This window comes from Alligator sinensis, unplaced genomic scaffold, assembly GCF_000455745.1.
Source record: "Alligator sinensis unplaced genomic scaffold, ASM45574v1 scaffold340_1, whole genome shotgun sequence".
In the NCBI taxonomy this organism is placed as follows: domain Eukaryota; kingdom Metazoa; phylum Chordata; order Crocodylia; family Alligatoridae; genus Alligator; species Alligator sinensis.
The window spans coordinates 261,451-285,709 of record NW_005842004.1 but is presented as its reverse complement, the minus strand read 5'-3'; the positions used below and the strand labels follow the sequence as shown (position 1 = coordinate 285,709).

Below are 24,259 nucleotides of genomic sequence, written 5' to 3'. Positions count from 1 at the left end.
ACTGGACTGACTGGTTTATTTAAATGTCTACGCTGCCTTTAGTTTAACTCTAAGCACATTGCATAACTTTGCAGGCTACAGGCAACCTATACAAAACTTCTAAGTCATCAAGCTAAATAATCTGATCCCACAGAGGAAAGGCTGGTTTGGTCTATGAGCACAGCAGCCTAGATGTGGAATCTCTCCTATTCTCAGCAATTAGAGCAGTAGGTCAGAATGAAACTGTACAATCCTAGCAGTCTTTACTCCCATGAGTAACTATCCTAATTTATGTAAACAGTTGTTTTCAAACTGCCACTGAATGTCTTGGCATATGACTTCACAGTGCTTATACAAGAGGCAAGGATTTTGGGAGAGCGATATCTTTTATTGGACCAGCTATCTATTTGGGAGAGATCTTAGACCAACTTTCCTTTCTCACATCTAGGAAAGAAGGAGAGTCAGCTTAAACTAGCCTGTGTAATCTCCATCGGTAAGTACTTTGGGTGTCTGTACACATGCTCTGTGGCTGGGGAGAGGGCATTATAATTAGAGCGGCTCCCAGGAGCCACTCTAATTAAAACATCAGCAGCATCTTGTGTATTCAGCATCCTGCATTTTAAAAAAGGAGGCAGGGGCACTTTAAAGCTTGTTCGCCATTTTGAAATGCGGGGACACTAAATATATGAGACTCTGCAGCATGCTCGAGTGTTCTGATCAGAGTGTTCCAGCAGACTCCACTAGTCCAGCAGACATGTTAATTGGGTCTGCTCTGGTGCCTTCTAATCAGAATGCATGGGAGCATGCATAAAAGTGCCCAGTCTGCCACAAGAGTGCAGTAGAAAGAATAGCCTGCTAAGTGGAAGAGCAAGACCATTCAGGATGGAAGAAGGTCATTATTACCTGTGGAAATGCAGCTTCTTTTGCAAACCAGAGAAAGGGAACCTTGTTCCCAAAAGCTTATCTCAGATCTCTCCCAATTTTCCCAATAGAAGGTATTGCCCCCAAAAACTTTGCCTCTGACATATTTCCTGGATCATCACAACTACAACATCATTCCAACACTACCACAGCATAGAGGATATTCAAAAGGATTACTCAGGAGAGCCCAGCACTCTCAGAGCCATAATTATCCTGACTCTTCACAACTACTGAATATCCTGGGATTCTAGCCTTTCACATCTTCCTCCCAGATGATTCTGCTCTCCTGAAACAATTTTTTTCCCCCATGACCCCATGTAAGTCTCCAATTTTTTTCTTATATCCTAATAATAGAATCTGGGATCCACTCATAGTCTCCCTTCTTCCGTTAATTTATTTAAAAACTCATGTTGTACTGGAGAGAGTAGGGTTAGAGTATTATAGTTATGAGCATCCAGGAAATATGCAAGAAGCAAGGGGTTTTTTGGAGGTACCCCCCAAAAACCCCATTCTTCTTAAAAAATAGGGAAGAGAGATTCTCCTATTTTAAGTACCAAAAGAGATGGACAGAAAAAACTCAGCCAGTAATAATTACCCACTCTAATTGAAATGTACTTTTGGGGCTGCTCTCCACAAGGGGCCAAGCACACTGGCTCAATACCCCGCATGACCAAACCCCTTATTCTTAGACACTATATAATAATAGTCTGTTTAGCACTGACAGCTGGCACACCGGTGAACAGCATGCAGAAATAAAGACTACCCCAGCCTTGAGGAATTTATAGTCTGCAAACCAGGGTCACATGTAACTAGGCACATTAGGCTACCATAGGAAATTCAGATTTTTTTTTAAAGAACTCAATCATACTCTTCTATCTATTCCAAGAGACTTCCTACACTTCCTGATGATCACAGTGAAGCATTCTAGGTCCATGCAGCACATGCAAAACTCCAAAATTGTTAAAATGTAGTTGTCTCAGTGCAGTGCTGGGTGTGAACCAGTAAGTTCTCTCTTTCAAGAGTGCCCAGGTCCATGCTAAGGTGACCACATGATATTAATTTTGGGACATGGCTTGCACAGAGGAGGTGAGCCATGCCTCAGTGCAGTACTCCCTAGCATAAGTTTCAGGTGGTTTAGACACACCTGAAGAATTTCTGATCTATGTATATAAAACAGACAAAAGCTGGGAGGTGAAGCAAAAAGGTGAAGTGACTTGCCTACATCACACAGCACCTATATCTTTATGCTAGGCCAGAATGGCAAAATTCCCACTGATGACAGTGGGACCAGGATTAGACCCCAAGGACCAGTTTGCAATCATTCATGTATGCCAGGGCTGCCCAATTTGTAAGCAGCCAGGGGTTGCACATTAAGTAGGCTGCACTCTCTTCAACAGGGAGAAATCTCTCTGACACCACCCACGGTTGTTCTCGAGAAGCTGGGAGAAACAGATCGTTTCCCTTCAAGGATCATGCTGAGAATTTTACCTGTCAGCAAACAACCCGAGTGCCTTGGAGTGGTGAGATCCCAGCTCTCGCTCTCACTCTTTCTCTTTTTCTCTCTAGGCATAGATTTCTGAACCTGAATTATATTAGTTAAGCTTGAGCTAAGTTTCCCCAAATACTCAATGAAACCAGGGTAGTATTGTCATTGTTTTTGTTTGTTTTCCTTTGCATGTCTATTACTACTAGTACCATTATATATTTCATATACTTAGCAATAAATAACTTTTATAGTCAAACTAGTGGTAACCGGGTATATTTTTTCCTTCTCTACTTCTCCTTCCCCACTTGCTCTGCAGCAATGCTTTTACCTAAGCCAAAGATCCCTGTGAAGCCCAGAAATACTATGAAGCCCCCAATACTGTGGGGTCTGCTCAGCAAGAGGCTAGCGCTACTAGGACAGATAAACTCAGCACATTCCAATATTTTGCCCTGAGACGCATAAGGGGATCAGCTTGTACAGGCTGATTGACCCAGTTTGGCTCACACGTGCCCTAATGAACTGAATGCCAGCCCATGAAGGTGTCAGCTAGACACCCACCTGGATTCAGAGGTATTCTGTTTACTTGTGTCTGACTGCATTTTATTGTTACCCTAATGAACTGATTCCTGGTGTGTAAGGGTGTCAGCCTGTACATGCTGATCAACCCAGCCAGGTCAGGCACGTCACGTTAGAGTGTGTGTGTGTGTGTGTGTGTGTGTGTGTGTGTGTGTATTTGACTAATTTGGGGGCTAGAGGAACCCAGCCCCATTGAAACCGAGTCCTGCAAGATAGCTCCTTTGGGGGTGAAGACTTGCAGAAGGGAAAGATACAGCTCCGTATAGAAACACAAGTAACACAAGCAGCACATTAATAGAATTACAAAGACCCTAGAAATGTATCCCTAATAAATGAGCACACCCCAAAGTGATAGGCAAATCTGGTAACGACACAGGCAGGTGGTTCTCAGCTCAGCTCTCTCATTGCACCATGCTGGAGATTCTTCTGGCGTTGTGGCTTTGCTGCCTTGACCTTTAAGGCAGGAACAAGAAGTGAAAACTGAGGGAGAGAAGAGGAACCTCTAGACCCCAGCTGCCACAACAGCAGCTGGAGCAATAAGGGGGTGGCAGATTGGTAGGAGCTCAAGGGCTGTACATTAACTCCTTGTGGGCTGAATGTGGCCTGTGGGCTCCCAGTTGTACAGCCCTGTTGTAGGTAATGGTCAATGAGAAATCAATGAGAGCTCTGGATCTATAAAGACAACCAGATCAGACCCTTATGTACAAACAGTTGAACTGAGGCAACACACTCAAATTATGAACCTTTAAGAGGTGCACTGTGAGATGTCCTTGACCTAGTGGGTGGTGTTCTGAAGAAAACCCTAAGGGGTTCCACAAGTTTTTGCAGATTTCAGTCTGACCAGCTAAGTCACTCAGAGCTGTTAAACACATTTTATTTGGAAACAGCTACTTCACCTGGAGAAGTTACATCTCTTAACCATTGTTGCATGTCTTTGTAGTTGCTTGCACAGCTCATCTCAAAGCCTGCAATAGTTTCAGTTATCTTGTTGAAACATGATTGGCCATTTTATGATCTCACTCTTACAGATGTTCTTACCGGTACTGATCTCACACACAGTCAGCACAAGCTGCCCAGCCCAAACATTTCACAATGCACCCAGCATACTCCCTGTTTTGTGGCTCATGAGAAGAGCAAACAGACAGACCTTTCTATTAAAGAGAACATATCTGGCCAGTGTAATGTTCATTTGGTAATATGCACAGTCATTGTCTGTTGATGGCACTGCTGGGATTTCAGAATTGGAGAGATGAAGAAATTTAGAGCTGCTCTTTTCAAAGTAAACCATTTAAGGAAGAACCCATATACAAAGAAGTACATGGACTTTCAAATATGAAGGAAGAAAGCGTAGAATAAATGTTAAGCTATGCTGAAAAATTCTAAAGCAACAACATAATTCTCTTTTAAGCTGTATGGGTTAAATTTAATAGTCTAAGGAAACAACATTTTCTATTAAAGATCACCACCTAATTCTTAGGTGTCCTGTCTCTTACAAGACTTCCTATCACTAACCTAGGTGCTTAGGTCCTTATATTTGTGCTTCAACTATAAGTGCATGCTTCAAGAGGTACTACCAAGGCCATGACCATTATGCAGGGCAGTATACCAAAAAATTCTGAGAAGAGGGGTGTTCCACCTTGCTCATGAGTGTAAGTGACTAGCTCCAGGCTGCAGGGACATGGCTCCCTCTACTTGAGATTCAGAGTCAGGAGCCCCTGTCTAGATGGCTAAACCAAATGGATTTTTTCTGACACAGAATCCGGACAGAAGAATTATTCCTGCCTGTATGTAACAGCACAGTGTCCTCTTATGAACAAAGTAGAAAAATATGGACCTTAGGAATAGGTCTATGTACTTTTGTCTCTCAGAACCTGAAAGGCAAGCTCCACCAGCCTAGGCAATATTTTTAAGCGGCCCGTGTGTGCAGACAGTGGAGGCCATGCTTCCTGAGCACTAGAGAGAGCCTTTTTGAAAAGGGCCAAAGGAAAGCTACAGCCCACATGTGCCCAGCAAAGCCTCAGGCCTATCATGTCTGGGTTGGAGAAAATTGGCCCTTAGTTCAAAAGAGCCATTAGTCAGGGAGACAGTCTTAAGTGAAGGTGAGTGATTCCAATTTTCTTGGGTCTTTGTACCATTAACAACATTTATGATTACGTTGTTGACCTAAAATTATAGTACTATTGTTAGTTCCAAGTTGATTCAGGGGCTGTGATTTAGAGTCCTGGCTTTTGAGCCTGAACTTGCAGCAACCTAGGGCAGTGTTCAGTAACACAGAAGGACAGCATAATTTGCTAACTGAAAGCACATACAAGATAAAAAAAGGATGCCTTGGATGTCATTTATGCTAGAAGAATCCTTCACTGAACCATGGCAGTGCAGATGTGGAAAATGTGGTTCGTTGGTCCCGTTCCATGCTGTGACAGCATGGCAATACTTTGTTTGCTGAACCTATTATCCCATGGTGTATGCTTTCCTTCTGTGTCTGTTCTCTAAAGGATTCAAATCTGCTGATGGTGCAAAATACAGGACAACAGGCCAAACCCTCAACTTCTGTAAACTGTTGTAAGTACATGTAAATAAGTAGAGTTATGATATCTTGCAATAGCTTAGAATCTGGCTCATAACTATTTAGGCCAAACAACAGAGGTTCATATTCTGGCTGTGGAAGTCCTGGCTATTGTCACTAGAGAGGATCCAGATGATGGCCAGTGTACAATGTCCATTGTTATGTTGTACTCTAAAAAGTTTCTTCTTTTCTTCAAGTTCTGTGTTGCCAACCCCAACTATGGACAAAATCATGATTTGGGGCCTATAACTTAAAAATCAAGATACCTTAAAACCATAAACCTGTGACCATATACACGTGGGAAAACCCGTTATGAAAACATAGAATGATTCACTCTTAGAAAAATTAGCTAAACAGAACTGCATTTTAATTTATGCATTATAAGATAGTATGTGCTACAGGTTTCCCTCGCTTTATGCAGATTCTGTATGTGTGAATTCGCTCTTATCCGATAACTCTTTTTATACTAAAAATTTGTTATATGCGAGGTAAATTCACTCTTATGCAATTGGTGTGGTGGAAGACTGCAGTCAGCTGCTTTGTGCAGTGCATTGTGGGAGTGACCCACACCAAAATATAGTTTCCTGTCTCGATTTGTGTTCCCTGCTTGTTGTCTGCGACACATGTAGTTGCCATCCCCAGTATGGTAACATTCACTACCACCCTGTGCTTGTGTGTACTGTCTGCTGTTGATGAGTACCAAAATTGTCCTGTAAAAGTGGTAGAAATGGGTCTGAGGGTCACTACAGTCGAGGTCTTGGAATGTATCTCTATTTGGTACATTGTGAAGTGGGTTCCCTTTATGCAAATTTGAGTTATGCGCCATTTCCCAGTAACGCATATACAGCATAAAGTGAAGGAAACCTGTATTGCAAGGGGTACTTGAGCAGGCCCTAGGGGGTACGTCCTGGCAACCGCCATATGTGAGCTTCCCCTGCCACACGGCCAAAAATGGGGGCTGGAGGAAGTTGCATGCAGCAGCTGCCACTGCTCAGCATCCAGCAGTGCACCATGCCCCATCTCTCTCTGCTCGGGGTCCAGCTGTGGATGAGTTCATCTCTTCCTCGCTGGCTTATTTAGTTTAGTCTTAAAGCTGAGATGATGGTGTGTTACAACAGTAGGTGCATTATCATTTTTCAGAGACTTGAACAGGGTGGAATTGATTATACTTAGGTGCTGTTAGGTGGAATAGGGGCTGGTTAAATAGGGACTGAGCCCATAGTGAATATCACACCCACTGCAAATGGTCTAAAGCAGTGGTGCTAAACCTCTGACCCACGGGCAGAATCTGGCCCACAGGGTCTGGAAATTTGGTAGTGGGGTATCAGTAGCAATATTAATTACCACGGCTTCCAGAGCTGTGGCAATTAATGCTTTCAGTGCTCCCCCAGTGCCAAATTTCTGAACCCATGGGGAACCCTGTGGGCCAGATGGCATGGCATCATGCATTGGATTGCACTGGCATGTGGTGTCACTTTGTGGGCAGAACTGGCATGTGGGGACAGGCCATTGTGCAAAGTCAGTCCTCAGCCAGATCATACCTACAGACTGACCCAGCACCCCATCCCCATGCTGCGTCTGGCCTTGTGGACTGACCCTACCCACAGGATCCAGCCCACGGACCAGCTCTGTGCTACTCATCTGAGGGGCCAGATGGCTGAGCATTACTATTCTGAAGTCCTGTTGTAAATATAGCCTTTGTCTTATTAAAATATGGAAACTAAACATTCTTTTTATTTGCCAGAAATTCTTTAAAATATTAGCTTTTCAGCTGCTCTGCTTATTTTTTTTTCTAATTTTCAGTTTCAGCTGCCAATCCAAAAAAAAAATTAAAATTAAAATAACATTTTATGTGGATCATCCCAAAGCCCAGATATTTTGAAATTTTTTGGCAACTAACTCACAAAAAAAAAAAAAAAAAGAAAAGAAAAAAAGAAAAAGCACATTATTAGGACACTCATCCAGGCTGTGGGAGATCCATTTTTCAACCACTTTTCTGCCTGATTCAGGCCAAGGATTTGAAATAAGCTTTATAACCTTCTAGGACCATCAGCTTATAGGGCAGGGATGGGCAAAATATGGCCCGCGGGCCAGATGTGGCCTGTGAGGCCATTTTATCCAGCCACGAGGCCCCTAAAAACTTAGAAAATTAATATTTATCTGTCCTTGGTTCCTGTTGAAAATGACAGGAGACAGGGGCAGTAGGACCCAGGGGAAGCTGTGGCGGGCTCCTGCAACAGCAGGGCCCACCCGGCCCTGCCCCCCCAGTCAGAAGCCCCCTGGGGCCATGTGGCTGCACCACAGGTAAGGCAGGAGAGGAGGGAGCAAGCCCGGAGCTAGCGCAGGACCCAGCCTGGCAGTGGGGGCGGGTTATAAGTTGGTGCTGTGAGTGCAGCGAACAGTGGCCCTTCCCCCACTGCGTGGCCAGTGCCCTGCGCTGCAGCTGCTCACAGCCCACATGGGGCTGCCTGTGCCTGCTCAGGACAGCCCTGCATGGGCTGCGAGCAGCTGCAGCAGGGAGTGCCAACTATGGGGTGAGGGAGGGGCCGCTTTTCCCCATGCTCAGCACCAGCTCCTTCCCTGCTGGTGAGCGCAGGGCCGGGGCTGCACGCTGCCCCCCGCCTGTGCTGCAGGGTTTGGGGGGGCACTGAGAGTGAGCGGGTGCGGGAGTTAATGGGAGCACAGGGCCTGCACTGGTGTCCCAGGGCCAGCGCCAGCAGGGCCCAGAGCAGGGTGGCAGGAGTACAGGGTCCCGGCCAGCAGGGGCTCTATGGAGCTGGACCAGCTCCCCCCTCTCCCTGCTGGTGCAGCCCAGCCCAGCTCCACAGACCCCTGCCAGCCTGCACCCTGCTCTGGCCCCCACCGGTGCTGGCCCTGGGACATTGGTCCCAAGATGGTAACAAGGGGCCAGGGCACCTGTCAAGGGGCGGGGCTACACATGCGGCCCTTGACAGCTCGCCAAAATTGGGTAAGCAGCCCTCTGCCCAAAATAATTGCTCGCCCCTGTTATAGGGCATCCTGAAGTGTATCTCAGTTAGACTTTTTTATCAAAGCTGGTCCACTTTGTAAAAATACTTAAATGTCTCCTGGAGCAGAGACTAAACCTCCACTGCCAAATGTGTGCCCCAACAACTTTCTCCTTGTTTTTGCAAATGTTTTATAAGTGTCCTCAAGATTCTACTATCAAAAAAATCAAAATAATTTTGGAAGTGTCAAAACAAAATGTTTCAACATTTCCAATTTTATTTTCCCTTGTTTTCTGTTTGCTAAAATGTATTTCCCAAATGTAAGATGTATTTGCAGATAATTTCAGATCAATAAAAACTGCATTTTCTGGCTAATATGTTTTTCACGAAACACCCCTCCCCCCTGCCAATCCTAATGAGATTCCTTATGTATAAACTATATGAGCACAGCTGTACCTGACCTTTTTTTGTCATGTATATATTTTTTTCTGAATCCCTACACCTGGAGCTACAATGTACGAAAAAGATTAAAGCAGCAGTACAGGAAGAGATGTAAGGTGGCAGAATGTCGTTATTAGGAGAAAGTGATTTTACAGATCAAAAACAAAATATATCCTTTGCCTTGGTGGTGATCATTTGAAATTAATTTTGAGTCTCATTTTTCCAAATAACAAGACAGATGCCAATGTCTGCACCATCATGACTCCACTGTTTTGGTTCTTAATAGATCAGACTTGGAACCTACAGCTAACCATCACACACTGCCAGTAATTACTATATCCTAGAAAATAAGGGTGGGATTTTCAAAAGGAGTTCATTATCCACTTGTGGCTTTCTTATCTATTGTAGGAGCCAATTTCAGAGCGCAAGACCAAGCACTGATAATGCCTTAACTCCAGTTCCTGAGAATGCAAACCTGTTAAAAAGAGCATCTTATTTCATCTCAGGTCCCTGGATAGTGCACAAGGAAAGAGGCAATTTCTATGTCTGTTATGAAAATTCAGCATGGAGTAAAGTAGGTTGTGAATTCAAGTAGCTGTTCCTCAGTAACTTAGAAGGTGGACAGTAAGTGCTCACATATGGAATTAATCAGAACCAATTAATCAGAAATAATTTTACACAAAGAAACTAAGATACATAAAAAAGATGTTATACTATGTGTCTAACTCTTAAAACTCATCTTCTAAGAGTTACAATGCAGCAAAGACAACAGCAGAAATCTGTATATGGGAGTTGTTCATCGGAGCACACTGCATACCCTATCTCTAACAGAGTCTTGCGTTAACTCGAGGACGCCTAAGGCTGTACATTTGCCATTGCTTCTGTGTCCAGTTTATAAATGGTAAGTCATTCTTTGTTACCTTCAACAGCAGCAGATCTCTCCATGAATGTACATCCTGGGCCTATGTGTGTCCTATCCTTCATGGGAAAGTCACTTGGGATTTTATTTATCACAGCCAAATTGAGTCTCATTTTTAAATTCTTCGCAGACCATGAATAAGCTCTTCTAAGCACAAAACCTATTTCTCTCTAGAGGGGTTTGCTTTCATAGAGGATTTCTGTAATATCTCAGAACCTCATTTTTAACTTTGGAGAATCTTAAATAACTAACACACAGAGTTTATATATGCAGCTTGTGATTTTCACCTCCTCCCAACTCCTCAGACTGTTGATTAAGTTTATTTTAAAAGCTCAATTCCAAATCAGTCTTGAATGACTTCTGTAGGTCTCTGGAATGTATCTCATTGGTGGGAGAAGGCAACCATAGGCAAAACTTTGTAGACTGTTTTGAAAGTTTTTTTACCATCTAATCCTGTTCAGCAAAAGAAAATCTGAAGCCTGGATGACTTTTATGTGTGAATCGTATTTTTATTTACTTCAATCTCAGCTGATTCACAAGATCAGAATTTTAATCCTGCTCTACTCAGCACCATTTTCTTAAATAAATATTTAGGAGAAGGATTTAATGAAAGAAAAATTAAAGAAATGTAAAGGCGCTGCAGACTCACAAGAAATTAATACGTTTAGCCTACACAATTGGCCACTAATATCTACAGCGGTATATATGACAAAGATTAAGGTTCAATGCAACCTACATTCCCATGTTTCCTCTCAAAGAGTCAAGAGGAAACAATCCTTCATTATACATTAAGATTTTGTTATGTTTTTTATCACTCCTTAAAGATCCTACCAGTGTCGCACATAAGCTTAGTGGTGTATTGGTATTGCAGATTGTTTACTAAATAGGATCATCCATCCAACATACCTCCCCAGGCCAAAATAGAGCACATCTGTACATCTCAAGGATTGTGGTCCAGATTTGTAGTTGATATAGCTCCAGCGAACTCAAAATGCTACACTAGTGGCCAATTTCATGGTAGAATGAAACTTCAATGTACTTCCCAAGAAAATAGTACTGTAATAGTAGCTGCCTGCGTAATTATAATCAGTGCTGCAGCTTTCATATATAACATGTTGGGGAACGTGGTTGTGTTTTAGTGGCAGCAAAGCTGGGGAGCAATAAGAAATCCCTGAATGTCTTCGGCATGCCACCACTACACATGAAACATGTTAAAAATAGGAAAGTCTTTGGCACAATTGAAAATTTAGCCATTCTAGCCCAGACATGCACTTCTAGTGAAAGTCCTTGCTTCCCATCTAGGTTTGTTTGGTTGTACTGTACATTGGAGGTTCAGTGAGAGTGTCAGATACTGTGGTATTATATATTTTGTCAGGTGGCCTAGAGACAGAGTAAGACAAAACTGTTTGAAAAGTGGTCATATACGAATAACAGGAAGAAACTCTTCTTTTTGACACTGAGGAAGGATTTAGTATAAAGTAAATAATCTGAGGTGTTACAAGAAGTAACTGTATGTGACATTTATTTTCAGCTTGTTTCTCTCCGGGAATTGCATCCTTACACCTGCACCACTCCCCTGCTCAGCAGCCAGGCCTAGTCTGCAGACAAGCAGCATTATGACCTAGAAGGTGGTGATTGGCTGAAAACACCGACTGCTTGCCAGTCCCGCTGAACCCTCCCTCTGACTTGGCCAGGCTGACGGTTACGAGTGCCAACTGCCATTTGCAGGTGGGATGTGAGCCTACCTCTTGGTCGCGGGTGCGGTAGACAGGTTTTGTTGGTCCTGTCCATTGGAGGCTGCAAGGAAAAAGAAACCTGCTCAGACCCCTGAATCAAAGAACACTGGTTCAGCCACAGGCAGGGCCCATCATTTTATTCTAAGTGTTTCCAGCCGTATCTCCCAGGATCATGTGAAGCTATAGCTGTGCAGTGTGTGGAGACACCAGAAACAGAATGGATAACTCCTAACTGCCTCCTCCCGGGGCTTTTGTGGCAATGTATTTGCTTGGCTTTCCTTTGACCTCTCAGATGGTTCATTCAGTGTCACCTCTGGGGGCTCCATGTCCTTCCTTTCTCACACTGCAAGTGCCTCACAGGGACCTTTCCTTTTCCCCATCTTCAGTGTATCCCTTAAATACCTCATTTGTTTTTGGAGCTTTGAATACTATTTGTATCTCTCTCTACCCTTGATGTTTACGCCTCTGTCAACTCTTCCCTCTGCCTGTGCCCTTCAGATATTTCTTCCTGAATCATCTGTATGAACTCAGTTTCTCAAGACCACAGCCTCTTTTCTCTCCTACCTCTTACTTTGACCCTTGCCCCTCTCTTCTACATCAGCAGTTCTCAAACTTTAAGCCTAATGCACCACATCTAAAATGCCAAATACCTAAGATATTCCCTTTTCCAAATCACATTTCCTTCCTATCTAAGGCTTCTTCACTCAATATTTCTCTAACTCCCTAGACCCATTAAGATACCTCTTCCAGACTGTGTAGGTTAAAACAGTCCTGGGACTGCTCTTACACATTCAACCCTGATAACAAGGAAAGTAGAATCCAGCCCAATGTATCTAGGGTTTTTTTTGAAGACACCTTTCTCTGTCAGTCCTGCCTGGGTAGCACATATTCGGGTATGTTAAAAAAGATACAACTTTCTGTGTGACACACAACATACTTAGGAGTTAATTCCTAGCTTTCTGAAATCATTTGAAGCTTCCCACTGATTTCTTTGGGTTTTCAACCAGTTTATTTCAGAGGTAGCAATCCACTGACTCAGAAAAAATGGTTGATCGTCTCTTGGGAACTTGGAAATCAACCTCTTGTGAAAATTTTGATGAATATATGAAAGAATTAGGTGAGAATTGTTATGTGCTTTTAATCTTTTTCCCTTTAAACTTAAATGTCCTCTCTCTCCTTAACTGAAACTAATGTTTTAATAGAAACAGCGGGGAGAGGGACCTGTCAGTTTTTTCTCACATGCAGAGATGTGACCAATGTCTGAATACAAAATCTGATAGAACTCCTCTTTGTTCAAGACATTCAATAGTAGAGCACAGAGTGCTCAAAATGATGCTGTGTTGGCTACAAATGTGCAACTCGGGATCCTTAAAATTCTAGTTTATTAGGCGGATTGAAACACTGTAATCATAAACCTTGGGGCTGGTCCCCACACACACACACATGCACACATGCACACACATACACACACATAGTAGCAGGCTACAGAGTCAGGTATACCTATCCTACAAGCGCTGGAGTCTGTCGTTGTGGCTTCTTTCAGCGTGGTGTTATCTTCCAGAAGGGGGTCGCCGGCTGGTCCTTCTGGCTGGACAGGTCTGGTCGAGATGGAGATCAAGAGGGCGCCACTGAGGGTCACTTTTCACTGCCTTTTATCTGTCCTTGGCAGACTTTGGTGACTCCCCAGTTTTCAGGTTTGCCCAATCCAGGGGTCATTGACCCTCGTGGGACTTCCCCCCCCCTCAGTGGCTACTGGACGGCATCTGTCAGCCCCAGGGGTCGTCCGCATGAACGTGCAGGTTTGGGAGTCCGTTGATGAATTTTGAATAGGGCTCTGGGAGCGGCCGATCTGGAGATATTCAGCCCAAAAGTTGGTCCCCGGCGTTGATTAACTCAGGCCAGGGCTTCTAGCCCTTGATCAGTGAGGTTTAGAGATTTCCCGGTTGTTACATTGTCTTCTATTGAGTTCTTCCCTTGGCTGATCTGCAGCTTTCCTGGTGTTAATTGCTGCCTGCTGCTACAGTGTTACACATTCAATCACTGATTCACTCCAGGGGCCAGCCTGATACAAGGAAGGGCAGTTTGATTCCTGCCCTTGTTAACATTGTTACAATGTATAACTTACTTATGAAACTAAACACATTCAGTTGAAAGTTGAAAGGTGAGGAGTATAAAATATAAGCTACAAATGCCATGGCACACAAATAGATAAAAATACCAAACTACAAGGGGAGATACAAAATGCACACACACAAATTTTAAAACACAATTCCGTATCTTAAAGTGAAAGAGAGAGGAAGGAAGAAAAGGTAGAAAAAGAGAAACATATCCAAAGAGGGGAGAGCAAATGCAGGAAAGAGGAAAAGGGGGCTTTCTGCTACAGCTGTAGGGACTGATCCTCTGTTGGTTTAGCTATGACTACAAAATCTTCTAGTCTTGAAAAAAGCCTAAAATCTTGTAATGTTTGTTAAATGATCTCAGTAGGCCTTTGGGTTTCAAGGGGCAGTATATTCAGCCTGGCACCCAGCAGGAAAATGATACATTCTAAGAGCTTTGAAAGCATTCTGTTTAAAGACATACAATGTTGCCAAATAGGAATTGCAAAATTGTGATTCTTCAGGGTTTTTTAGGGGTGGGAGTGGAGAGGGGAGGAGGTGTGTTCCAATGATTAGTTTTAAATTCTGTTTTTTATAGGAGTGGGCTTAGCCACCAGGAAATTGGGTAGGCTGGCCAAGCCCAGCATGACAATCAGTGCTGCAAGAGATGTAATAACCATCAAAACCAAGAGTGCTTTTAAAAATAATGAGATTTCCTTCAAGCTTGGTGAGGAGTTTGATGAAACCACACCAGATGACCGGAAAACCAAGGTGAGGATTAAAGCTTTTAGTCAGAGTGCTCCAAATCTCTGCAAAAGGTTATGGAATTATGGAACCGGGGATTTTAACATGGGATTAGCAAATGTGCTAGCTACCAGGGAGAACATTTCTGAAATTCATTCAGATCTGGAAAGCTTGATGCAGTTGAAATAGACTTTTTATACTCTGAGGATGGAGAAGGGCCAGAGATTTTATAAAGTCTGCTAATAGTATTTTTCATAAGCTATTACAGAGTCTAAGGCAGAAGGGACCATGCAATCATTTAGTCTGATCTCCTGTTTTTCACAGGCCTTTAACTTCTGCACAAGTTACCCCCATGTTGAGGACAATGATTTGTGTTTGGCTGCATCACCTTATCCAAAAAAGCATCCAGTCTTGAAATATCAAAACCCTCAAGAACTAGAGAATCTAAAACTGCCCTTGACCATCAGTTCCATTGGTTCAGTTTGTGACTTATTTTTAACTTGAATTTTTCTGACTTCTACTTGCAGCCATGAGCCATTGTTTCTTGCTTTTACTTCTTCTGCTAAGAGCTACATATATTTAGTATATTCTCCCAATGAAACAGAATAACTATACTGTAATCAAGGCATTCATCAGTCTTCATACTGATACTGACTGAACTCTAACATTTTTAAGCATGCTTTCCAGTCAGCAAATCACATTTGTTAGCTCTGCACCTTCTTCAGTATTTTAAATGCCTTTTAAAAATGCCGACACCAGAACTGGATATAGTATTCCATTACCAGTCACCCAGTATTGTATACAGAGGTCAAATCAGCTCTTGACTCATATTCATTACTCTCCGATTATAGGATTATATTTGCCCTTTTTTCATTGCACTATAAGTGCATGCTCAACAGTTTTTCCCTGGCACAATTATCTGTTCTGGAGTCTCTCAAAACCAAGTGATTATGATTACTGCATAGGACTACCCTGTCCTTATATTAGCTGTTGTACCAAACTTTGCATCATGATTTGCCATTGCACCAACCATTCCATCACTGGCAGTGATTCTATATTTGCTCCCAGATCATCACTGAAGATCCTGAATATGACTGGGCCTACTGCTACTATTGCCTTTTATCTTATGTAAAAAGTACTCAGAGACTAAAGTGATGAGTAGTAGCAAGATACCCCAAAATAGAAGGTGGTATTTTCTGACTGCAGAATAAATTACTTCTTTAATCCAAAGGACTACATATTCTTCAAGACGAGGGCTCTGTGTGCTTGTTCAGACCCTAGAATGAATAGTAATCCTACCTGGACTCCCATTTGGGAGCTGCTGCAGTAAAAACTATAATTTTTTCTGGGCACAACACCCACATTTAGTTACTTTGTGTTTCTTCAGAGCATTGTGACCTTAGAAGATGGTTCATTAAATCAGGTCCAGAATTGGGATGGCAAAGAGACTACAATAAAAAGGAAAGTGGTGGAAGGGAAAATGGTGGTGGTGAGTTCATTCTTGTTTTATGCCCATGGAATAATGCAAAGACCAGTTGAGATCAGCTAGCCAGTCATACTTTAATTATACATTCCATCCCCTCAGAAATTGTGGCATATGTTAAAAATATGATTTGCTGCCAGGGAAGAAGGAAAAGAAATTAGAATTAAATTCGTATTATTGAACTGGGAAGATCCAGGTGAGAATGGGCCATTGGTTGGGATAGAAACTGAAGACCTGGCAGAACTGGTTTCAAGACTTTGCTTTGCCACCAGTTTTCTGTGTGACTTTAGGCAAATAATTTTTATTTTTTATTATTGTGCAAGCTTCATCAAGGAATGCCTCTTCTGTCTTTTAGGAATGTACCATGAATGATGTCACTTGCACTAGGATCTATGAAAAAGTGTGAGGAAATTCTTTCACAGCCTACTAGACTGGCACCCACAATATGTTTAACTATTATATGTACTTAATAAAAAGCATCCAAATGCGGACAGACTTGTAAGTGGTTGGGTTTTCTCAAAAATTGTAAAAATTATCTATCAGTGAATTTGTCTCATATGGAGAAGCTGCCTTGGGCAAATCTGATCCTAACAGAGGTTCGGTACTTGACACTGTGCCTTTTTTCATCAGCTAGTTAAAAAGCTTGTTGGCTGCCTTAGAATATTTGTCCAGGTATTTTGCAGCTACTAGATAGTTCAGATTCATTGTGCAGTGCTTGAGGAGGCTAAACCAGTTCAAATCTGTAAAACAACAGAAGTTCAGTGCACATAAACCACTTTCTAAATGGCTGAAACCAATTTAAGATAAATCTGGATGGATGCAGTATCAGATTTAACTGATTTAAGTTAAATCAGTTTATTGAGCTCTGTCCCAGATCCCCTCCAGATTCCAGTTAACTCACAGTCCCCCAGCATCTCAAGATGCTTTGCACCTCACCTGAGCACCCTCCCTCCCCCACACTTATAGGGTGGGCAGCTAGCCTTGGCCTAAGCTGTCTGCTCCAGCCAGGCAGGGAGGCATACTCTAGCACCTCCCTGCTTCTGGCCTGGACCACAGCAGGCATGTGGCTGCATTTCTGGAGTCAAAAGTGAATGTCTGTTCACTTGCTTATCAATTCAATCTATGCAGCTTAGACTAACCTGCAACAATTGAATCAATTCAGCCTTGGGCATTTCGACTGTCTGTATTTAGCCCTGGACACTCAATAATAGCTGAGCCAGCTGAATGATAAAAAAGAAGTTTAAAACTGAAGGTAGCCACAGTGCAACAAGAAGCCATAAAAGCTGACTTAGGGCATTTGTAGACAACACATTAAAGTGGGTTAATGCCCTTTAGCACTGCTTTAATGGCATTGCTGTTTGCATGAGTTTGCAAATTCGGCGGTGTAGTGCGCATTAATTCCAGCCGCTGTGGCAAATTTGGTGATGTAATGCACCTTAAATGACTTTGGGGCGCAGCAAACTAAAGCACCTCTGAGTAGTTGTATTTTGCTACCTTACAGCCGTGGAGGGAAGCACCAGGTTGTGTGTGGCTCAGGGGCTGTGCAGACAGCCCCAGCAGGCAGCCCAGCAGCAGCCCAGGGAGGCAGGCTGCACTGGAGGAAAAGAAAAAGTGGCAAGCCTGATCTTTTTTTTTTTCATCCTTGGAGCCTGCCTGCCTGCCTGCCTGCCTGAGCTCTGCAGGGGCCCGGTGCTTCCCTCTGCAGCTGCGGTGCCCCCTGAACCACCCGCTCCGGGTGCCTGAAGGTGGGTGCTACCTGGGGGGTTGCCACTGCTGTGGAGGGAAGCACCACCCGGCAGGTAAGGGACCGCTTGGCCCGCCGGCAGTTCGCTCTCCCCTCCCCACCACCAGAGAGGCAGGTAAGGACATGGATGTACACAAGGTGGGGGTTTACTTTGCACGAAGGACATGGATGTACACAAGGGGGGGGGTTGCTTTGCAGGAAATTGAAGCTTTATTTTTTTAAAAACAATGCTTCAATTTAGGGAGAATTAAACCCCTGTGTTATCTACAAATACCCATAGGTAGCTACAGATTCTTTTTGACTTTAGAAGTAGGTGAAAGAAATTAGCAAGGAGCTGCTAATACAGAACTGTACCTTCCCTTATGTCTTTTAGTGCTCTGGGTTTATATCATTTGCTGTTAAAAAGTAGCTAAAATTCAACAGATTCCAGATGCACTGGTGCACTGCTTTTAGAAGTGCTTTCTAAGCTGATGATCATTGTATCCCCATTGGCACTACTAATCATATGGGGCTTGGCTAGGCTGCCCAGTTTCCTACCAGTAAAGTCCACTCCTTAAAACAGAGATACAGTTCAGACTTTTGCATACACATCCAGGAAGGATATAGTTGATGTAAGTCTGGTAAATGGTCCTAGTGACATGCTAGAAGCTGTATCACAGTTGGCTATGTAGGCTCTGCAGTCCTAACAGGAGTATAAAAGATATCACTGAGATGAGCAGACTCTACAGAAATCAGTGCATTGGAAAAAGCTACCATTTCTTTCATAGCCACTTTGAAATTAGAGTCAGTAAGTTTTCATATGTTAGCATGTCCTAAAGTATAGCTAGCTGTACAACCCAGTTTTTGAGTTTAAACTCCTGATCCAAGATTTCCTAAGAAAGAGTAACATGGCTGATATGAAAAGTATGATGGAAAAGAACCAGATATTTTCCTAATAGACCTTGTAACTTTTACTGATTAAAAATTAAAATTATCCTATAGATTTCCAATTAACTCCACAAAGGCATCATGGTACTCATGATCAAAAGTACTTATCAGAGGATTAACAGTTAATATACAGAGGTCTCTACTTTTTTCCCAAGCCCCATTTATTAACTAGAAAAGAAATAATGTTAGGATTTGAAGAAACAAGAGTTAGGAACTGCATTGTTCACCCCAAATATCAACTAGCTATTAATAGGCCACACGGAAACTTTCATAAATAAGAGGGGTGAGAGTGGAAGGATTGGAGGAAGAAACTAATTATATTCTCAGGATTTCAACTTTAAGGCTAAGTACAGATAGTCAAAACCCGCAAGGCAGATTAGTCTAAGCTGCAAAGATTGAACTAATAAGCAAATGAACAGATATTCACTTTTGATTCAGGAAATGCAGCCACATGCCTGAGGTGGCTCAAGCCAGAAACCAGGGGGACCTACAGCATTGGTCTCTGGCATGTAGCCAGCATGGCCTGTGTGTTCACTTCCTCTTCCTGCTGCCCCTGAGGTCTCTGGGATTTGCAGTCCAGAATCAGAGCAGCAGGACTCTCCAGAGTTGCTTATCACTTCCGGTTCCTGCTTCATAGTTTCATAGTAGGTGGGGTGGGAAGGGACCTAAGCAGATCAGCAAGTCCGACCCCCTGCCATGGGCAGGAAAGAACGCTGGGGTCAAGCAACCCCAGCTAGGTGATTATCTAGCCTCCTTTTGAAGACCCCCAAGGTAGGAGTGAGCACCACTTCCCTTGGAAGTTGGTTCCAGCTCCTAGCCTCCCTGACTGTGAAATACTGCCTCCTGATATCTAGCCTGAACCTACTCTCAGTCAATTTATGGCCGTTATTCCTCGTTATTCCCGGTAGTGTTCGGGGGAACAAGGACTCTCCTATAGCCTGCTGGTTCCCCTTGGCCAGTTTGTAGATGGCCACCAGATCCCCTCCAGCCTTCTCTTGTGTAGGCTGAACAGGTTCCGGTTCCATGGCCTCCGCTCGTAAGCCTGCCTTGCTGCCTTCTGATCATGCAAGTGGCCCTCCTCTGGACCCTCTCGGTGCTGGCCACATCCCTCCTGAAGTGCGGCACCCAGAACTGGACGCAGTACTCCAACTGCAGCCTGACCAGTGTCACATAGAGGGGTAGGATCTCCACCTTGGACCTGCTCATGATGCATCTGTGGATGCATGACAAGGTGAGGTTAGCCTTCCTGACTGCATCCCCACATTGGCGGCCCATGTTCATTTTGGAATCAATAATGACACCAAGATCCTTTTCTGTCTCTGCTGACTAGAAGGGAGTTCCCCAGCCTGTAGGTATGCTGCTGGTTCTTCCTCCCCAGGTGCAGTACCTTGCACTTGTCAGTATTGAATCCCATCCTGTTCTCATCCACCCACCCCTGTAACCTGTCTAGATCTAGTTGCAGACTGTCCCTCTCCTCCAGCATGCCCACTTCTCCCCACATTTTAGTGTCATCTGCGAATTTGAACAAGGTGCTTTTCACCCCCTCGTCCAAGTCACTGATGAAGATGTTGAACAGTGCAGGCCCGAGGACCAAGCCCTGGGGAACCCCATTGTCCACATCCCTCCTGGTCGAAAGAGACCCATCCACCACCACTCTCTGGGTATGGCCCTGCAGCCAATTTGCAACCCATTTGACTGTGTAGGCATTGATGCCACAGTCACTTAATTTCTTAAAGAGAATGTGGTGAGAGACAGTGTCGAAGGCTTCCTAAAGTCCAGAAAGACTACGTCCACCATGACACCTGCATCCAAGGACTTTGTGACCTGGTCGTAGAAGGCCACCAGGTTGGTCTGACAGGATCTGCCTCTGATGAACCCATGTTGGTTGCCCCTAAGCATAATCTCCCCTGCTGGTCCCTCGCAGATGTGCTCCTGGATAATTTTCTCAAAGACCTTCCCCAGGACTGAGGTAAGACTAACGGGCTTATAGTTACCTGGGTCCTCCTTCCTCCCTTTTTTGAAAATGGGGACTGCACTGGCCCTTTTCCAGTCCTCTGGCACCTTACCAGAGCACCACGAGTGCTCGTGAAGCCATGCTGGGGATCCCACAATGACCTCTGCTAATTCCCTCAGCACTCTGGGGTGGAGATCGTCAGGATCTGCTGACTTGAACCTCTGAGATTTGTAGTTCACAGTTGCAGCCAGCATTAAGTAAGGAGGGCAGGGCAACTCCATACTCAGGGGAAAGTAAGTTTAACTCCCGTCCATGGCCCCAGACCCCAGCAGGGAGTTGTAGGGGGGGGGCGGGAGAGGGAGGGGCAGTGAGCCAGCCCTCACTGCTCTAGCTATGAAGCGGAGGGCTGGGACCAGCCCTGTTCTCTGGAGCAGACAGAACAACCCATCCCAGCAAAATGCTGGGATGTTGGAGACTATGATTTAATTTGAACCAGGAAGGAGTCTGGGACAGAAATTCCATAAACCAGTTTGACCTAAATCAATTAAGTCTGATACTATATTCAACCAGGTTTATCTTAAACTAGTTTCAGCCATTTTGAAACTAATTTATGTGCAATGAACTTCCATTCTGTTACAGGTTTAAACCAGTTCCTGATCACTTAAATCGGTTTGTGTGTAACTTATGTCTCTAGCCTAAGAGAAACAGGAATTTCCTACGTGGATAACAGTACTTTTCTTACACAGTTATTTCACAACATTCTCAGAGTTTGCACTAGAAATAATTTCAGATACTTACAAATAACTCATAAATTACATAAACTAGCTGAGTCTACTATTTAAGTACAAAAGCCACTCTCGCTATAGGATCAGACTTGTGGAGTGATCATAGAGTCCTGGTCCTCCATCCATACTAGATAGGACCAGAAGGGGTTCAACAATAAATATCAGACAGCCACTGCAAGGGAAGTCAGATTACAACCCCTGCTATGGCTGCACATGTCTTTCCCTCACTCTACTATAAGTGAGCCTGAATCCCCTCAGTAAGTGGAAAGATAGGAGTCCCCAAATTGGCAAAGTCTGTGTGCATTGCAGCAGGGATGAGACCTGCTGAAATCCCAGTGCAGCTATGGAAGCCCCATAGCTTCCCCAACATAGATGCCCCATAGCTTCCTCAACATAGATGCCCCAACCTGAAGGAATTTAAGAAACAAGATTCTGCAATAAAATTTCACCAGCAAAAAATCTTAAGTTCTAGGCATAGAGCAAAAGCACTATTGGAGCTGCTGGCCGGGGGACAGTGTTTCACTCAAAAGCTCCCACATACCTGGAGTTGTTCAAAATATGATGCATACTCTTAGATCCTACTTAGTGGAGACTCTGAAAGCCCTTCTCTGGAGAAACAGAGTTCATCTTCAGCATCTTCCATGTCAACAAAGGAAGTCAGGGACAGGGTCAGAAAATGAAAAAGAATCCCCTCCTCAAGGGAGTCTGCTGAAAAGCTGCATCACAGGCCAGCTGTACACAAGTTAGAACATGGTCAGGAAGAGTGAGCAGACCTCCTCAAGAGACTTGACCTTTAGACTTTAGTGTATAGTTCTATATGTATATATCATGTTGGTTTAGCAATATAATTAGACGTAGGAGTTATAGTTAATTGTTAATTACTTAGAATGAGTTGTAATGTAATCGTGTTCATTATAAAGAAAGATGAGGGGTATGAAGTGATTGTAGAGTCCTGGTCCTCTACATACATTAAAGAGGACTAGAAGGCGGTACTAAGGGGACAATATTAAAGGTTAGACAGCCCCCACAAGGAAACCAGATTACAACTCACACTGTGGCAGTATGTATCTCTCTCTCACAATACAAGGATCTCCTAAAATACAAAGGCCCAAAAGCTTCCTTTTAAAGATAACCTGCTCATGAATGACTCATGCCCCCGGTGGCTAGGGGGCCACGGCGGTGGTGGGAGTGCAGTGGTAGCAGCGGGAGTATGGCGGCAGTAAGCAGGAGCTCCCACAGACACTGCCAGTGCTGTCGGCAGCACGGAGGGATGGGGGTGGTGAGCACCGACCAGGGGTCAGCAACCACCCACAGACACCACAGGTAGCGTTGGCAGCAGCCAGCAGCAATTGCTGACTGCCTGCATATGCCACCGGCAGTGTTGGTGAGGAGAGGGGGGTAGCAAGCAGCAACCACCTGCAGCCACAGTCAGGGGGTGCACATGCACCCATGTGAACGCCCTATATGTCACCCCTGACCCTGATCATGTGATGTCTAGGCATTCTTCTCTCTTTCATTTTAATTTCTTTTAACCTATAGCTAAGAACTATGCAGCTAACTGTACTTTGTAAGGTTGATTAATACATGTTATTAATGCCAAAATTAGCTCCCATCTAAAATCAAGTATGTTTTTTATCGTTCAGTAGAGGAACATAGTAAGAAAAAGAAATCAGCTTACTCAAAGTAGTGGAAAAGCATTTTAAAGAGACATGTTGGTCTGTGTAGAGTCAAAAAGGACCTAACCCATGTGTCTTGCAGGCCCTGATTGTTTCAGATGGCAGTGTGTTCTGACCTTCCCCTAAACTATGTAAACAACTACTAGTCCTAGACCTGGCTGCCCAAACATCCCAGCTCCTTTAGCTAAGCAGAAAGTTCAAATTGGGGAGGGAAGTGATCATTTGCTTCGACTTTTTCTCAAACATTTTTCTATCCACTTTTTCTCAAACATTTTTCTATCTTGCAGAAGAGTGAAGAGTAAAGAGTGAAGAGTGCTGCTCTGACATTAATACTCTGTTTCAGCCTTGTGTGAGAACTGTCTCAATTTATCATTCCACCTGTAAATACTAATCCCTTATAAATAACTCAAAGACTGGGAAAATCCCAGTTCCTGGTTTGTCTTCCAGCTGTGTTGCCATAGCTGTTGTCATGCAGAATGCAAAGTTTGTTTGGCTTTAAAAAATATCTTAATATTGTATAGATGGCATCATGGAGATCTTAGGTATATAATAAACTACTCTTTAAATTATACATATGTTATAGGGTTTATCTAGGTTGACTCTGTCCTTGTAAGACTTATGCAGCTGTTGTTTTGGAAGCTTGATTCCTTTGCTAATTATCCCCTCCGGTTTAAGGTGAAAACCAAGGTCCTTCTTCTGCAAACATTTATACAGCTGCTCATTTTGTAAATGGCAATAATCCATTAAAGCCAGTGGGAATACTTTGGTGCTATAAGTGATGTACATAGATACAGTTGATTCAGCCTTGGAGCAGGGGCAAAGACAATAGACAAAAGAATAGCTGAGCTCTTGAAATCTCTTCCAGCCTATTTTCTATTAATCTGTATTTGCAGAACCAAAGCCCAAGTTTGGGTCATGTGCTCTGTTACTGTGTTTACTGCAAGCCCTTAATTTTGCTTTGTTACTAGAAGAAATACAAGAAAACACTGGCGATTGGAGAGTTTGACAAGAATTCTTTCCATTGGCAATTTCCAAATAACACATCTGAGGCATCTTTAAAAACAAGCTATTAGGTATTTTATGCTGAATCACTCCTGTCCTCTGTTTAAAGTGTGAGAGAAGGAAGAGGGTGGTGTTGTCCCTTCCATGCCTGAGGGTTATTGCATATGTACATGTTGTGCAACTGGTTTTTAGGAAGCTGGGAACTTGTCCCTAGTAACAAGTTTGAAAATTATTTGGAACAACTAGGTGAGAAATGCT

General features: G+C 43.6%; 1 protein-coding gene across 1 annotated transcript in view; it reads left to right on the top strand.

Annotated features, from left to right (window-relative positions):
* The window catches only part of LOC102379106 (myelin P2 protein-like), a 28,134-nt gene extending 11,731 nt beyond the window's left edge, over positions 1 to 16,403 (top strand). Inside the window, exons 2-8 of the mRNA XM_006021749.2 lie at positions 2,298 to 2,420; positions 9,683 to 9,836; positions 11,386 to 11,582; positions 12,598 to 12,707; positions 14,285 to 14,457; positions 15,818 to 15,919; positions 16,269 to 16,403. Of these exons, the coding sequence (XP_006021811.1) occupies positions 12,635 to 12,707; positions 14,285 to 14,457; positions 15,818 to 15,919; positions 16,269 to 16,319 (399 nt within the window). The 5' untranslated portion in view covers positions 2,298 to 2,420; positions 9,683 to 9,836; positions 11,386 to 11,582; positions 12,598 to 12,634 and the 3' untranslated portion in view covers positions 16,320 to 16,403. The remainder of the gene's footprint in view (positions 1 to 2,297; positions 2,421 to 9,682; positions 9,837 to 11,385; positions 11,583 to 12,597; positions 12,708 to 14,284; positions 14,458 to 15,817; positions 15,920 to 16,268) is intronic.
* The last annotated feature ends 7,856 nt before the right edge of the window (positions 16,404 to 24,259 follow it).